The following is a 14,867-nucleotide window of genomic DNA, read 5'->3' on the forward strand; positions in this document are numbered from 1 at the left end:
GACACCCTTTTGGAGGAGCCTTCCAAGCCTGGAGCATGAGAGATTCCATCAAAGTCCCTGCTAGGCTGTGCCTGAGTTCTGGCAGGAGCATCTCTCCCAAGAGTCCAAATCCTGCGATGGGAAAGAAGGTGGAAGGCCCTATTGTAAACATGGGAAATGTCTCAGAGGCACACGTCTGCACGTCTGCACCTACAGGCCTACAGGGTGTATATGGATAGGGCAGGGCACACATATGCCATATACTAGTACTGCAGGCACAAGCCCCGGCAGAAACTCACACCCTAACCGCTAAGTTGTTGAGCACATGTCCACAAAGGGAAGGTGGTCTCTGGTGGGTCTGAATAGACCTTTGGCTCTTCCACTCTCTGCCACCTAACGTCTATTCTCTGGTTTCCTACTCTTTTCTTCCTGGGTCTGCTAGTGCCTGGCCTGGGAGAGTGGCATAGACTCTTGGTCGGGCTGCTTGAGCGCTGTCCTCGGTGCTGGATGCCTGGTGGGACATAGGCAACACAGGCGAGGGTGTTGGGAGGAAGTGACCTTGAAATCCCACTAGGGCCCACCAGGAGATCTACATTCATTCTACACTTATTCTTTTGGAAGAATGTACAACTGGGCTTTCTCCTTCCATCCCAGACACTGAAACAGAAAGTGTCCAACCGCTCAGCCAGCAGTGTGGCCATATGCGGTTGTGGGTGGCTGCGTAGCCATTCACTGTAGCTATGAGGGGCTTCTTAAGGCCTCATGTGCTACAAATAGCTATGCCTCTAGACCGTGGTGGCCCGTGTCCTCAAGAAACACCTGTGATTCCATGTGGCCTCATGTGGGAGCCTCCTGTGACCTTGGTGGCCTCAGATCCAACCTTCCCAGAAGGGGAGATCTGAGGTCTGGGGTCCCCAGGGGATGTGGGCACGAATCCTGCTCGTAGTCCGTTTGCTCGCCAGGGCCTCCACAGACCCTCACCACTTCTCTCCTCACTGTGCTGGGACTTGGCACGCAGAGGCTCCTGGTGGCTGCAAACTTGGGTCCCAGGGGGTGTCCGCGTCGCCGAGAACCGGCCCGCAGACACGTGTGCCTCCTGGACCGGGATCGCAGCGCCCCCCCCGCCCGGCAGTCAAAGGCAGGGTCACGGGGCGAGGGTCGCGCAGCGGAGGGGTGGGCGCGGCGCCACGGCCCCGCGCCCGGCCGGGTGCGCCCCTCTCCTGCCCGTTTCCCCCGAACGCCGGGCCCTGACGTTGGGGCGGGGGCGCCGCGGGAGGCGGGTCTGCGCGGCGGCCGGCCCCTCCCCCCGGCCTCGGCGGTTCCGACGCGGCTGCGAGCGCGGGGGGCGCCCGGGACTCGGCCGGCTGCGCGGTGCGAAGCGCGCGCCGCGCCCTCCCCCTCCTGCCGGGACCGCAGCGGCGCGGAGCGGGGGGGCGCTGCGGAGCGGGGGGCGCTGCGGAGCGGGCGGCGGCGGCGGCGGCCGGCGGGCGGGCGGGCGGGGGCTAAAAATACCCGGCGGCGGCGGGGCGGCGGGGCGGCTGCTGGGGCTGCGGGGCTGCGGGGCGGCTGCTGGGGCTGCGGGGCTGCGGCTGCGGCTGCGGGCCGGGAGGCCGTGCGGGGCCGGGCCGAGCCCCGCCGACCGACATGCTGACCTTCTTCCTGGTCTCCGGGGGATCGCTCTGGCTGTTCGCGGGTAAGTGCCCGCTCTGTCCTCGTCCCGGACCCCCATCCCCGGCGCGCTGCGGGGTCTCGGCCCCGCCAAGCCTCCAGCCCCGGCCTCCCCGGAGAAGCAGCTGGGTGCGCGGGTTGAGGGGCCTTGCTCTCAGGACCCCACGACCGCCCAGCTCCGGCTCTCGCACCCTCGCCCCTGGAGCCAGCACCGTCCCAACAGCGACGAGGCTAGGCCGAGCCCACCCGTCCCCCCAAGGACGGACACGGTGCATCCTTGCCCATCCATCCCCAGCATCCAGAAACGTGGGGTGTTGGTCCCGGACGATCTGCTGCGGGTCCGAGGCGTAACCAGGACTGACCTGGGGCTTCCTGTCAGGGGCCTCCTCAAGACCCCTCACTGCCCACCCTTGAGCCAGAAACGTTCACCAGGTCCCTGTAAAAAGCTGTTCACCTGACTCCTTAGCTCTGCACAGTGCTCGTGCCCCCACTGCTCCCAGCCCGCTCCCCTCCCCCTCGCGGCAGTCAGCTACTCGCCCCTGCATTCTCTTAGGGCGCCGTGGGGACCCTCTCTGAATCCCCGCCCAGCACTCCTCCCTCCTCCTCCCCAGCCGCACGCACACACACACACCTGGGGTCTCACCACAGGCCCATTCATCGACCAGTTCTGCTGCCTGCACCAGCCAGTCCCCTCTGAGAGCCTCGGGTTCCTCCAGGGTATAATACCAGTAAAGGGTCTCCACTTCCGGCTGCCCATGTGCAGATTTAAGGCTGATAAGGTATGTGAAATGTTTGGGAACCTTAAACTGGCCCCCAAAGGGCCCTAGTCCAGAGCAAACACTCTATGAATGTTAGTGTTTATAATTATTTCACATTCAAACTGCAGCATCAGAGAAAGTAATAAGGGTTCTTTTTGAGCCAAAGAGGGGAAGCCGACCCTTTTGAAATCCTTACCTGAAACTTTAAATATATTATTCAAAATTCACAGCAAATAGTAGGAGTTTCGTGGTGCTTTCCCTTTCTAACTGAGGTTCAGAGGTTAATTGACTTGCCCAGTGTGACATGGGTAGTATCTGGCAGAGTGGGATTTAATGTGAGGTTTTAATTGATCAGTCATTGCTAAGTGCATGGGAGTATCAGGCCCGAACCTTGAGAATTGTTGGGCCAGGTAATCACCACCACCACCACCACTACCACCACCACCACCACCCCTACCTCCACTGCCCCCCTCCTCCCACTGCCCTGAGTTGGGCCACAGGGACACTTCCCCTGAGCAGGGGAGTGAGTGAGGCCTCTCTAATCCCTTCAGCTCCCTAAGCTCCTTCTGTCTGCTGGTGTCTGAGGACAGGCTGTGCAGGGCCACTCTGGGCCTGACGTGCTCATCCAGCAGGCAAGATCTGGACTAGAGCTGGGATCACAGGTAAGAGGCAGAAGTTACCAAAATAATGATAAGGTTGATGATGGTGATAGGAACAGCCCCCATTTATTGGGTGGTGGTCTCAGGGCCTTTCCCTAGTGCCAGGACCCTTTGCTCTACCTGTAGTCAGCCTTCACCTGGCCATGGGTCCAAGGGCAGCTCTCTGGAACCCTGGAACCTTGGTCTTCTGCAGCTACAGGAAGTTAGTTGTCTGGGGACTGCAGGGCCACATGTGCCAGGTGTAATCAGCAGCCTTTGAGAAAAAGCCTCTCACAGTATTGGGTCCTTGTCTGAAATTGGACTTTGGCAGACCCTGACTCAAAGTGGCCTTCTGTCCTGCTTCCTTGTGGAACAATTCCCAAAGTGATCATATGCCTCCCCGAATGGGATGGTACAGAGGCCTTGGAGTGGTCAGGGAAGGAGACTCTTGGTGCAGGTGGCAGCTGCTTCCATACAGGGCAAGCTTCTCAGTGCAAAGATGCTACACTTGGTGCAAGAGTTAGAGACTGAGTAGTGATCATTTGATGGAATACCCCATACACGTATGGGGGCATTCCCAGATTGTGTGTCCACCTTGTTTGGGACTTTGCCCAGACCTCAGCCTTTCTCTGGGGAGAAAGAGAACCCTAGGCTAAGACTGACAACACATTCGGCCTGGTAATTTCCAGGGTCCCTAGGCAGCTGTCAGATAAATACCTTTGGCTCAGCTAGAAACAGGACATGGCCCTCAAGGTGATGTCACTCTTTAGTAGAGTTATGTGCTTTTCCCACCCATTCTGGCCTTAAGGAGACAAAGGCTGCCCCGCAAGGGACTGCCAGGAGAGGTTGATGTGAAGGGTAGGAGGAAGCTACCTGGAGGAAGAACTGTCTGTCTGGGGGAGGTAGCCATGTGCTCTGAGCCGTAGGAGAACAAGAGCTGCATCTGTCCTATTCCCCACTAAAGAGGCCATCACTGAATCCTGGGCCAACCCAGATCCCACCTGTGTGCTGCATAGTAAGCAAGGGAACAAAGAAAATAGATCCAGCCTGAGTCAGATGCTGAACCTGGCCTGGGGAAAATATGGTTGGTCTCAGTGCCATGAGCATTCAGAGGACTGTGGGAGCAATGGACTGGCATTCCTGCCTGGCCATATGGCACCGTTGGGCAAAGTAGAAAGAGGCACTGCCCTTAGTGGATGAATTTCTGAAAGGGCGTCGTTCCTTGAGGGCTGGACAGCCCCATGACCTTGGACAATATCCATTCTGCTCAACCATATACCTGACCATTGGTGGCATCTTAATAAGGTTTCTGCAGCCTACAGGGATGTTTGTCAGGAGCAGATAGGCCAAACTCCAGGTAGAGAAAGTCAGGCCAGAAAAGGTGTACAGGATGAATTGTGGGGAGTGGGTCTTCAGAGTCTTGTGCTCCTGGAGCCTAGGTTGTGGGAGAAGGATGGAGTCTGGATAGCAGAGGATTCTGGAGGAAAGGGTGTTCTGCAGAGGAGCTCTCCGTTTACCTGCAGTAGCCAGGCTGCGCCACCAGGGGGAGACTGGAAGAGCGCAGAGAGGCTGTTGATGTTTTGGATAAGATTTAGATGTGCCTGTGGTCGAGGCTGGGCTCCTGGAAGGGAAAGTAGGAGGCCCAAGCCGTGACCCTGGGGAATGGGAGCTGGCCCCGGTGGCAGAGACTGGTGTGGCAGCCATCTGGCTGTAAGTGTCTTGAGACACGTGCAGACTTGTACAGCCTGGCTTAGTTCAGCCCTGTCAAATCTTCACCTGATTCCAGGCTCCCATTAGGGTGGAAGACTAGTGTGAGATCTGGAGCCATTTCAGGGGACCCAGGAAAGCACTTATGGTCCTGACACATTGTGGAGCTGCAGGCAGAACGCCTGAGGGCATGCCTTACAAAAGAAAATTTAGATTTGTACCTAGTGCACTGCCCCATGGGAGAATTCTGACCTCAGCACCTTATCTTCTTCCCCAGCCTGTGGTAGGGTACATGGGTCCTACCAGTGACAGCACACAGACACCAGAGGGCGTCAGAACCTGGCCATTGAGCTATCTGGCTAGTTTTCTGTCCCACATGATTATAAGGGCTCTTAGGTTGACCTTCAGAAGACTGACTTGGGCTTGGCTACAGGCCCCAATGGGACCCAGGGCTGTCCCATACACATAGCAAGCAGGATAAGTGAGCCTAAGGTTCTGACTTGTTTGCAAAAAGGCAAAAATTACTGGTGTTTGTGTAGCACAAGCTGTACTTTGTAATTAGCCATATAATTAGCCTGGTACATAGTAGGCACTCAAATATTCATTGAATGAACTACTGTGGGAGGGGGGTTGTTTTAAGGGCGGGAGGAGTCTAGTTATAAATGTACTGATTTGACTGCTGTTTCTCTGAGCACCTACCAGGCCAAGCACAATATTCTACAATTCCCTAAGCTTTCATTTAATCTTTCCCACAACACTGTGGTGCTGTTAATGATCCCCATTTAATAGATGAGTCATTGAGACTCAAGGATGTTCAGAGGGAAGGCAGCTCCTAAGAGTTATGAGCCAGACCATGCTCTCAGACTTTCAGTCCAGGGAGGGACCACCAGTATGAGCAGCCAGGGCCTGAGCCCTCCAGCAGGCTTGTCAGTGGGCACAAGCAAGGGAGTGGTCTTTTCAAATGGAGAGGGTTTAAAGAGAGGACAGGCATAAAGTGCCAAGGGCAGGGCGAGCACACAGGAAGGGTCCTCTTAATTGTTAACTTGAGCTAGGTTTTCCTTAAAGTAGCTTCAGGGTTCTGACATGCAGAAAGGGAGTAGGGAAACAAGGCATTCCAGGCAGAAGGACCGGTATGAGGAACTATTGGTTGGTTGTAGGAGTGAAGGAAATCTAGGGACACTCTGCTTGGCCAGTGAGGTCACCAGGGCTGGATTCTGCAGGCCCTAGGATACTAGCCCGGGCAGCCTGAGCTTTGTTCTATCTAGTGACTACGTCAAAGAAACATAGCCCAAACTGGGCATGTGGGTGACCAAGGTGACACTACCCCTATGCTCCATATGCCACATGCATTGCCTAGTGGCACCTTATCCACTGACTGCAGTTGTTGGCTTCCTATACTGTGATCTCCTAGAGGGCGGGACCAGAGTTTCTCCCGTGTGCTCCCCAGTCCAGGCCAGGCACAGTGTGTACCAGTATTTATTGCATAAATTAATGAAATGAAGAATTCTGTGAGAACAATTTATTTTAATAATGATGTGTTTTATAAGCTGTTTTCTTATAAAAAGCTAATCACAAATTGATTAGCAAATAACAGAATTTGAGTGTGCTCCTACTAGATGCCAGGCTCTATGGCCAGCTGGGGGTGATGGCAATGTGGTAGATGCAGTGGGGTGGGGTGGGGTGGGAAGCAGATGTGAACTCCTTGCAGGCAGGACAGGTTATGCCTTCCCTGGGGAACCTTAGTGCTAAGACCCCAGAACAGAAGGAGGTACTCCAAAAGTATTTGCTGAAAGAAGAAGGAAAGCAAGAAGGAAAGAAGATGAAACCCATCACTACTGGTGATTGGTTTTGTAGAAGATATTCTATTCTGGGGGCAAGGTCCTTTTGTATCCTTAGAGCTCCAGTAGGCTGGGAGCTCTGGCCTAGCAGAGCAGGGAGCAGGTCCCAGCCTGAGTCCCCAGCTCACTGGATGGGCTGGTGTGATGACCCCATTTCCTGCCTTGGTCTGACCAGAGTCCTCACTACTCACTCATTGAGCCTCACGGGTGCCACTTTGGGCCGTTAGGGTGTCCTTCAGGATGCCCAGGCTGGTCTCCCACCATTGTTTGCCTGCTCTGGAAGCCAGTAGTGGGTGAGTCATTCCCAGAATTGGTTCCTTTTTGTGGCTTCTGATTCATTTGAGGCTTGGGGGTTTGTGACAGGCAGAAGTAGAAAGATGGGAAGTGGGTTGGGACAAATTCTGAACCAAGCTGAGCTGTGTGTTCTGAGGGAAGTTACTATCCTAGAGCCTGTAATCTCAGAGCCTGAAGGATTTTGAATCCCAAGAAGTCCCACCTGTGCTTACTCACCTGCTCTGCCTGGAGAAATCTTTCCTCTCCCGACAGCTAGTCCAGGCATTTAGCTGGGAGTGTCTGTGGAGAATCGAGAAAGCTAGCCTCTGATTTCCTATCTGCCCATTCAGGCCTGCGTTCTGAGAGCGCTATCTTCTGGGGGCTTTAGAGCAAGAAGCGAGGCCAGGATGGTGCCAGTGAGGGAATAGTCAGCATCTCCATTTTCTGACCCCGGGATAAGCAAATCCGAATGATATCCATTGGAGCCAGGAACAGACCCAGTGATAGACGGCTGTTGGAGAGAAGGGAGATGACAGGCAGGCCCAGGTGGAATGGGCAGCTCTGGGGCCAAGATCATTAACCGACACCAGGAACCCTGCCCTGTTCCCAGCACACAGCATCTGCCTGGACCACCAGCACAGCAGGTGGATCTCAAGGAACCAAAAGGACTCAGCCCTGATGCAAAGCCCTGTGTTTCCCTCCAACTTGTGGATTGTTGTTGGGGCTGAGTATCTCCAATCAGACGCCTGACCTCTGCCTTAGCCTTGGCTATAGACCACTGTGGGCTGTGACTGCAGATCCTGTCAAGTAGGTAGAAGGGTCACTGGGAGGGACAGTGAGGTCAATCAGAGATTGAATGGCAAGGCGACACAGCAAGGACAGTCAGAGGTCAGGGAAGGTAGTTGGAGGTGGGGCCGCAGGGTGGAATACGGGCCTCCCAGGGAGATTAGATAGGGAGGTTAGCTGGCCAGAGGCTGGATATTGAGGCTCCAGAGGCCAGTGAGAGGAAGGCAGTTACCAACATGGAGAGGAGGGCCTCACTGAGACCCATCTTAGCCTGCATTGACTCCTGAACTTTGGAAGGAGCCATGCTTCTGGCCCCTCTGCTATGGTCCCTAGAAGTGGGACTGTCTGAAGCCACCTAAACCCCAGGACCTTGCTTAGTGTCTGGCAAACTTCAGTGTTAATGGTGATAGTAACTTCCAGCAGATGATTTGGATGTGGCTCTCTAGGGGACACCCTCAGCTCACCCATACTTAGCACCCCTCCCTGCCTGCAGGCTCTCTCCACAAGCCTTGCTGTACCTGGAGTGGTGGAAATAAAGGGAGGACAGGCCTTCTGGCCAGTGAGCTGGTGGGAGGTGGGGGTATGTATGTCCCTGATCTCCTTACCACAGGTCTGATATCAGGGGAGGCTGTGACCCGGGAAGCACCCTTTCCATCTGTACTGAAGTGTCCTTTTGCCTCCCCTTCCTCCTCCTCCTCCTCTGCATCCTGTTCCTCCCAGGAGGAACTCCATTAAACACTCTCAGATATGCCTGGTTTCTTGCCTTCATGGGTGCACCGTGTGGCCCCAGTCTATAGAAGGGAGACCTGTGGTGGGAGTAGCAGTGGATGCTCATCCAAGATGGGCATTTTCTTTGGGCTGAAAAGCTGACTGGGCCTGTTTCCCTTGGATAGCAGGGAATCTGCAGAGCATCCTCTAGACCTCCGATTGGTTCTGAATCAGTTCCTGAACTGGTTTTGTTCTAACTTTCTCCTCAGGCTAAACCATCATGTGTGTGTTTGAGATCTCCCAGTGTCACTATCTCCAGTTAATGGGAGTCTGAGTAGCATCCATACTTCATAGGGTACAAGATCTGTACTGTAGATAAAAGACAACTTGGTGACGTTCAGGTGTCAGAAAAGCAACATTTCTGGTCTCTGGAAGTGTGAACAAAATTGAAGTCCAATCTTGTCGTGGGGCCTGCTTTGAGGATGGAATCCAAACCCTGGAGTGTCCCAGAAGCTTGTGATTTCGCACACTGGGTCTGGGTTACCAGGAACCCCACCTACAGCTTGAGGGCCCTTTTAGCAGCAGCAGCACCAGCACCAGCACCCTGCAAGCCAGGCTGAGGATGCTCGTGGTCTCCGTTCTTACAAGCCCTCTCTGTATGCTGCAAGGTCTTTTGTTTACCATCACATTTTTCTTCCCTTTTCTTTCTCCATATTTAACTACCATCAACACCATGAGAATTACCAGCGGCGTTGCCTCATATTTAAAAGATGGTGACCTCAGACCCACCCATTTCTATTTTGGCAACGGGCAAAAAACCAGCAGAGCCTCAGAATGAACCAGTTCCACTTCTTGATACCACCCACCCTGACCTGACACACTGTTCTCCTGGGGGCCACAGAGGCCTCTGGCTCCTTCTGGAAAGGTGGTGGGTTCAGTAAGAATCCAAGTGATGGGTGCTCTCGGTGGGTCAGTGTGAACAACGTCCAACAGCCTTGCCAGGCCAGCCAGGGCCTCGTTTTGCTTGAGTCTGAAAGAGATTTTTGTTTTCTGGTGAGAACAGCCCCAGTCTGGCGCCAGAGCCAGCAGCAGGAATACAAACCCTTTCATGTGACAGCCCCAGAGTGGAAAGATACAGCACCAGGCCCTCCCCTGCACTCCTCGGGAGGCGGGTATTTGCATATTCCCCATTCATCCTGGCCTTGAAAAGGAGGCCTGAGTTCTCAATGCTCCCTGCCCAGCTGAGGGCTGGGCTGCTTGAGCCTGGCATTAACCCTATGGACACCATAGCCCCTCATTGGCCAGAGAACAGGACTTGGCAGGTGCAGGGCAGCAAGAGACAGCTGCTGTGTGGCCCTGGCCTCCAGAGGGATGATTCGGGAGGTGGCAGGGTCCCACTGACAAGCATGGCCTTCTGCTGAACTGAGTGAAACTCAGATTTGTTTCTTTTTGTGGCATTCAGAAAAGGAACATTGTCAGAGTACAAGGAAGCCAGGAAATTAAGCTGTTTATCAAATTTTCCAGAAAATTTACCTCTAACCAAAGGCCAAACTTTCTTCTCTGCTCATTGTCTATCCTGTGGGGGAAAAAAAAAAACAACATAAAAAAAACCAAACAGTGTCACTTAGAATGGTTGGGAGGGAGTCTTGTGGGCTCCTGGCTGTAGCCCCAGTCCCTTGGTTAGGGATCTAGAGGCACAGCTTGCCCAGGGCACTTCTGCATCTTAAAACCCCAGGTGCTAGGAGCTGGTGGGTTCTTGTAGCTTATGGCTGTGACCCCGAAGGCACAAGGCCTATACACAGTCCCATGACAGTCTTTTCTCTTCAGCAGCCACGTGCTGTCTCTCCAGCCTCAGCTCACTGCTCCTTTCCTCAATGCAGCCAGACTCCTGCCTCTTTCCTAGGAGCCTCAACATCTTACAAGTTCTTCCTACGGCTTACCAACCCACTTCCATCACTGTGTCCCCTTCTCAGAACACTCCTTCCCATCTGGTTCTGCTTCCCTCCTTGCTCCACATCCCTGTCTCAGGATGCATCTTGGGTTCTGTCTTTTGTGTGTGTGTGTTTCTTGGGCAAGGTGTCCTCGGATGCTCCAGAGTGAACAGGCAGGCAAGCAAAACCCTCTCTTTTTCCCCCTACCTCCATGACGACAACCATATCTTAGCAGGACCCACATCTGGTGCAGCAGCCGCCACAGTGAGCTCTAAGACTCTGGTCCTGCCAGGAGTGGCCTGTAGGCCCTTGGGCTTGAGCCTGTAAGTTTTGCTGTGTGTTCTCAGTTGGAGCTGGTGACGGAAACAGATCACTGGTTCTAAGGCCAGGACACTGACAGTCCTAAAACATACTGGCTGGGAGGGGAAAGGATCATGTTGCAGCCACAGGATTTGGCTCCCTGCACAGTGGGGCCTGGCCAGGGGTGTCCCTCTGTTCTTGTGGCACTGGTGACCCTCACCAGCATCCCCAAGTCCTCCTGCTGTCCTCGGACTTGGTGAAAGGAAGGACAATGAGCCTCATCCTCACCATCACCCTGGCTGTTGCATTCTGTAAATATTGCCAAAGGGAGTGCTGCCTCTGATGCACCTCTTTGCTCTGAAATTTTAGTTGGGCCTGATTTGTGGTGAGGACAACATTTATCTCCAAGCTTATGAAAGACACTGTGTTTCTTTTTGCTCCTCTGTCCTCAAGGTTACTTGTATTTTTAAAGTTCCTGAAAGTGTCCTTTGAGCCTGGCTTCCCAGTGTTATCAGGAGTGTGGGCCCATGTTCCCTGACTGGGGCTTTGGGTGAGTAGGGTTCTTTAGAGGTGCTGGTGTGGTAGGGGGGTAAGCAGGGAGGTATCAGAGGGCAGTGAGGCTGCTTCCTGGATGAAACGAATTACTAAAGGGAGCCATGTGCAAGGTGAGTCCAGGCTAGTTGGTACAGGTGGCCCTGTACAGGGTTCAGGCACAGCCAACCGTAGGTGGGCTTTTCCACATTGAAGAGGCTTAATTGAACCCTCAGAGCGATCGTCAGGCTTCTTGGGGAAGCTCGGCAGGTGAGTCGCTGTGTAACCCAGCAACCTGCATCCCAGCCTCTCAGGGGATGTGCCGTGGGTCTCACCTGGCAGTTCCCCAGTTGGGGAGGCCCTAGGCCCCATGTCTGCCCCAATCATCTGTGGTTCTGTGACTAATTAAAACCCAAGAGGACGGTGGAAAAAAACGTCTCTCTCACAGTAGAGACGAGCATGATTATCGGTGAGCATGGGGTGGATAGTGGACCAGTGGTGGGCTGCCGTGTTTGCGTGTCTGCATGTCAGGGTCACACAGGGATGATGGTGAGAGCTGGCCTTTTCTTGACCTAGGGACCGAGCCACACCCTTCCTGGGACAGAGTGGCTGCTAAGGCTCTGTGTCCCCGGCACCCTGTGTGGTTTTCCATCAGCCAGGATCTTGGTTGTGGCTGTTGAATTTCCTGCTCTAAAAGCTGCCCTGAGAAGCAATAAAGGAAGATTTTTGTCTTATTTTAAAACATTTCTGAAGATGCCTAGGGAAAAGTAAGGGTCCTGCCAAGAAGGAAGAGGTAGGAGCTTTGTGAGCTGGAGGTGGGTCCTTAGGCATTTGTGTATTTTAAAGCCTCCTTGGGTGGATTGGAGGAGGCTATGGCCCGGGGGCCCAGGTAAGCTCCTGCTAAATTCCAGGAGAGGGCTGCTGAGGCAGGAAGCTCTCCTCCTGGCCTGCCCCCAGGTGAGGAGCTGAGCAGGCGAGGCTACATACATCAGCCCCAGGGAAAGTATTGAAAGGCCTCTTGGGCTCCAGACTCGCCAAGCAGGTTGTGCACATGACCCCTTAAGAGGGAGCTCAGAGCCCTGGACTGTGGTGTGGGACAGTCCTGCTGCTGAGGAGGTAGGTCGGATTTGGGCGGACGGTGGCCCCGGTATTGGCCAACTTGGAAGCACCAGTTGTGGGTAGGGCCTGGAGGGTGGTGAGCTGACTACTGTGGCCTGGATTTGCATTTTACTCTTCAGTAGTGGCCACCATGTTCTTACTGTGTGCTCAGCCACATGCTGGTCACAAAAATAGGAGTACGAAATGGCCATATCTGATGCCCACCCCCACGCCTTATCCTCTGGAGACAGACCTTGCAGGAGTGAGGCCCTGGGAGTTCCTGGGACCTCTGATCTTGGTATATCTCCCAGAGGTGCTAAGAGAGTTCAGAGCTCAGCTTTGATCCCAATAGGCCAGGATGTGGATTCTGGGTTCAAGATGGCCAGTCTCTGGTAAGCCAGGAAACAGTATCTCTAAGGGCAGACATTAGGGACGGGCTGGTGTGCTAGCCTAGGGACTTGCAGGGGAGACAAGCCAATGTCTTCCACCTGCCGACCCTGATCTTTATTCTGGAGTGTCCAGAGCATCTCTAAGCAGATGTTTTATCGGGGACTGTGTCCAGTTTCCTTCCTCTCCCCAAGTAGACAGGTTGTGACCTTGTGATGAGGAGTCGAGGGGTAGAGGCAGCCCCTGAGAGGGGGGTACAGGTGGAGTCTCCTGGGCCTCCAAATGCCTTGCTCAAGCCAGAGAGCTGGCATCCCTACCCCCACTCCTTACTACTTCCTACCACTTCCACCATTCACGCCTGCTGCAGGTCCCCAGCCCCTGCCTGAGGCTCTGGCTTCTCATCGGTGTTGCAGATGGACGTGTAAAGAGGCTTTGTCCTTAAGCAACCCATTTGGCAAACCCTGTCCTGAAATGAAGACAGGATGGGGGTGGGGGGAAAAGCAGCGAACGGAGCTCGGAGCTCCGCGGCCGGCAGAGTGGGGGTTAAGGCGGGTTGCTGGCTCTAAGCTGATCTGAGCCAGAGCTACCCCGCGTGCAGATGGAGGGGGGGCCAGCAACTCCTCATAGAGCTGTTCTGTGCTCAGGTCCTGGCCAGACCTGCTCCCACGGCCGCCAGGGAGCCTCCGCCACCTCCGCTAACGCCTCCACTGCCACCCGGCTTCTCGGAGCAGGCGGCTGTTGCCATCCGCTGTCCCCAGGGGCAGACTTGGGGCAGGGCCTTCGCCACTTTTGTGCTTTGCTCAAGATGTGGTAAGCTCTCTCCCTGAGCCCCACACGCCCTTTATAAAGGGAGGCTGGTACTGGTGGGGTCAGTTCAGCCGCCTCCCCAGTGCCAGGAGCCCTCTGGAAAGGTAGGGTGTCACTGCATGTACTTTGGCAAGTGAACTTTGAGCCCTTTTGGCTGGCAAAGAGATGGAGTAACTGCTTTAGCTAACTACCGCCTACCGAGTGTTTCACTTACTGTGTGATTGGCACCACGTTCTCTGTCCATGAGCTTCTTGGAGGAGAGGCCCAGAGGGGTAAAGTGACTTGTCCAAGGTCATACGGCTATCAAGAGTCTGAGTCAAGATTGGCACCAGGTCAATGCAGCACCAGAACTCACCTTTGGGCCCTCTCCCTAGCTTCTTTGCTGGGGACCCTGGTCCCTGGGAGAGGTGGTGATTTTCTTTTTGAAGCTTATCATTGGGAGTTGAGAATGGTCTTTAATGATCTGGTGGCTTGCCTTGCACCTGCCTACCATTTCTGAACTCCTCAGAGATTTTCAGACTCAGAACCTCACTGCAAGAAGCCCCACCCCGCTCCAGGCTGATATACAAGGAACCTGGGTGATTTTAAACGACGGTAAGGATCTGAGGGTCGTGGAGTCTTCTGGTACCAGCAGGATGAGTTGGACTTTTGTCCTAAGGTAGTACGGAGCTAGATAAGGTCTTTGTGTAGTTGCATGACATGGTCATGTCTATGTGCCAGGAAAATAACCTTGGTATCAGCGTAAGCACCAGTTAGTGCAGAGACGCCTGTGAGGAGGCGGGTGTGGGAGATTGGACTGCACCTGGTGGTGGCTGGACCAGGCTGGGAGCTGTGGGGGTGAAGAGGAATAGTTACCTTTGAGAGATATTTAGGAGGTGGCCCTTGCAGAGCCATCTAGCTAGGTTGTGAAGGTCTAAGGCGCTGGCGTTAGGAGGCTGGGTCAGCAGAGTGTTCTTGGAGCCAGGCTCCAGGCCTGTGCTCTGGGGCTCTACCTCTGCCACCCTGCTACCGTGGTGCCAGTAAGCTTCCCGCCAGGGTCTCTTTCCTCCCATTCTCTCCCTTCTTACGCTCTGACAGCTCTGCCTCTCATCAACTACCTTCCCTGTGTGCCCTGATTCAGTGGAAGACATAGTATGGTGGGGGAACCCCAAGCTCCTAGCCTGTACCACCAGGTGGTATTCTGAACTGTTCTGTGCGGGAGGAGAAAAAGGCAAGGGATATGCCAGAGGAGAGACTAGTTCGGCTGAGGGCGGCATCCTCCTTCGAGGTGGATATTTACAAACACTGCAGCTCACTTGGCAACAGGGCGCCACTGATCCCCTTGGGCACTGCCCACCCCACCCCCACCCATGTCCCATGCCACTGCAACCAGGAGAGCCTCCTGGGGCTTGGGAGGAGGCAGCTATTGCTGGCACCCCAGGGACCCCTGAGCCTCACCCTAGTTCAATAGAGAGGGAG

The 14,867-nt window shown here is 54.6% G+C and overlaps 1 protein-coding gene across 13 annotated transcripts in view; it reads left to right on the plus strand.

The window, feature by feature from the left end:
- The first annotated feature begins 1,516 nt into the window (after positions 1 to 1,516).
- Positions 1,517 to 14,867, plus strand: part of ACSL6 (acyl-CoA synthetase long chain family member 6) — a 63,236-nt gene continuing 49,885 nt past the window's right edge. For 3 of the 13 annotated variants that reach the window (XM_072731833.1, XM_025994956.2, XM_025994957.2), the window contains exon 1: positions 1,517 to 1,672. In XM_072731833.1, the coding sequence (XP_072587934.1) occupies positions 1,624 to 1,672 (49 nt within the window). In that variant the 5' untranslated portion in view covers positions 1,517 to 1,623. Of the gene's footprint in view, positions 1,673 to 2,295; positions 2,427 to 2,956; positions 3,068 to 11,063; positions 11,137 to 13,072; positions 13,413 to 14,867 lie in introns of those variants that run through there. The other 10 variants (XM_072731830.1, XM_072731832.1, XM_025994959.2 and 7 more) reach the window with 9 other exon arrangements.

This window comes from Vulpes vulpes, chromosome 12, assembly GCF_048418805.1.
Source record: "Vulpes vulpes isolate BD-2025 chromosome 12, VulVul3, whole genome shotgun sequence".
Lineage (NCBI taxonomy): Eukaryota > Metazoa > Chordata > Mammalia > Carnivora > Canidae > Vulpes > Vulpes vulpes.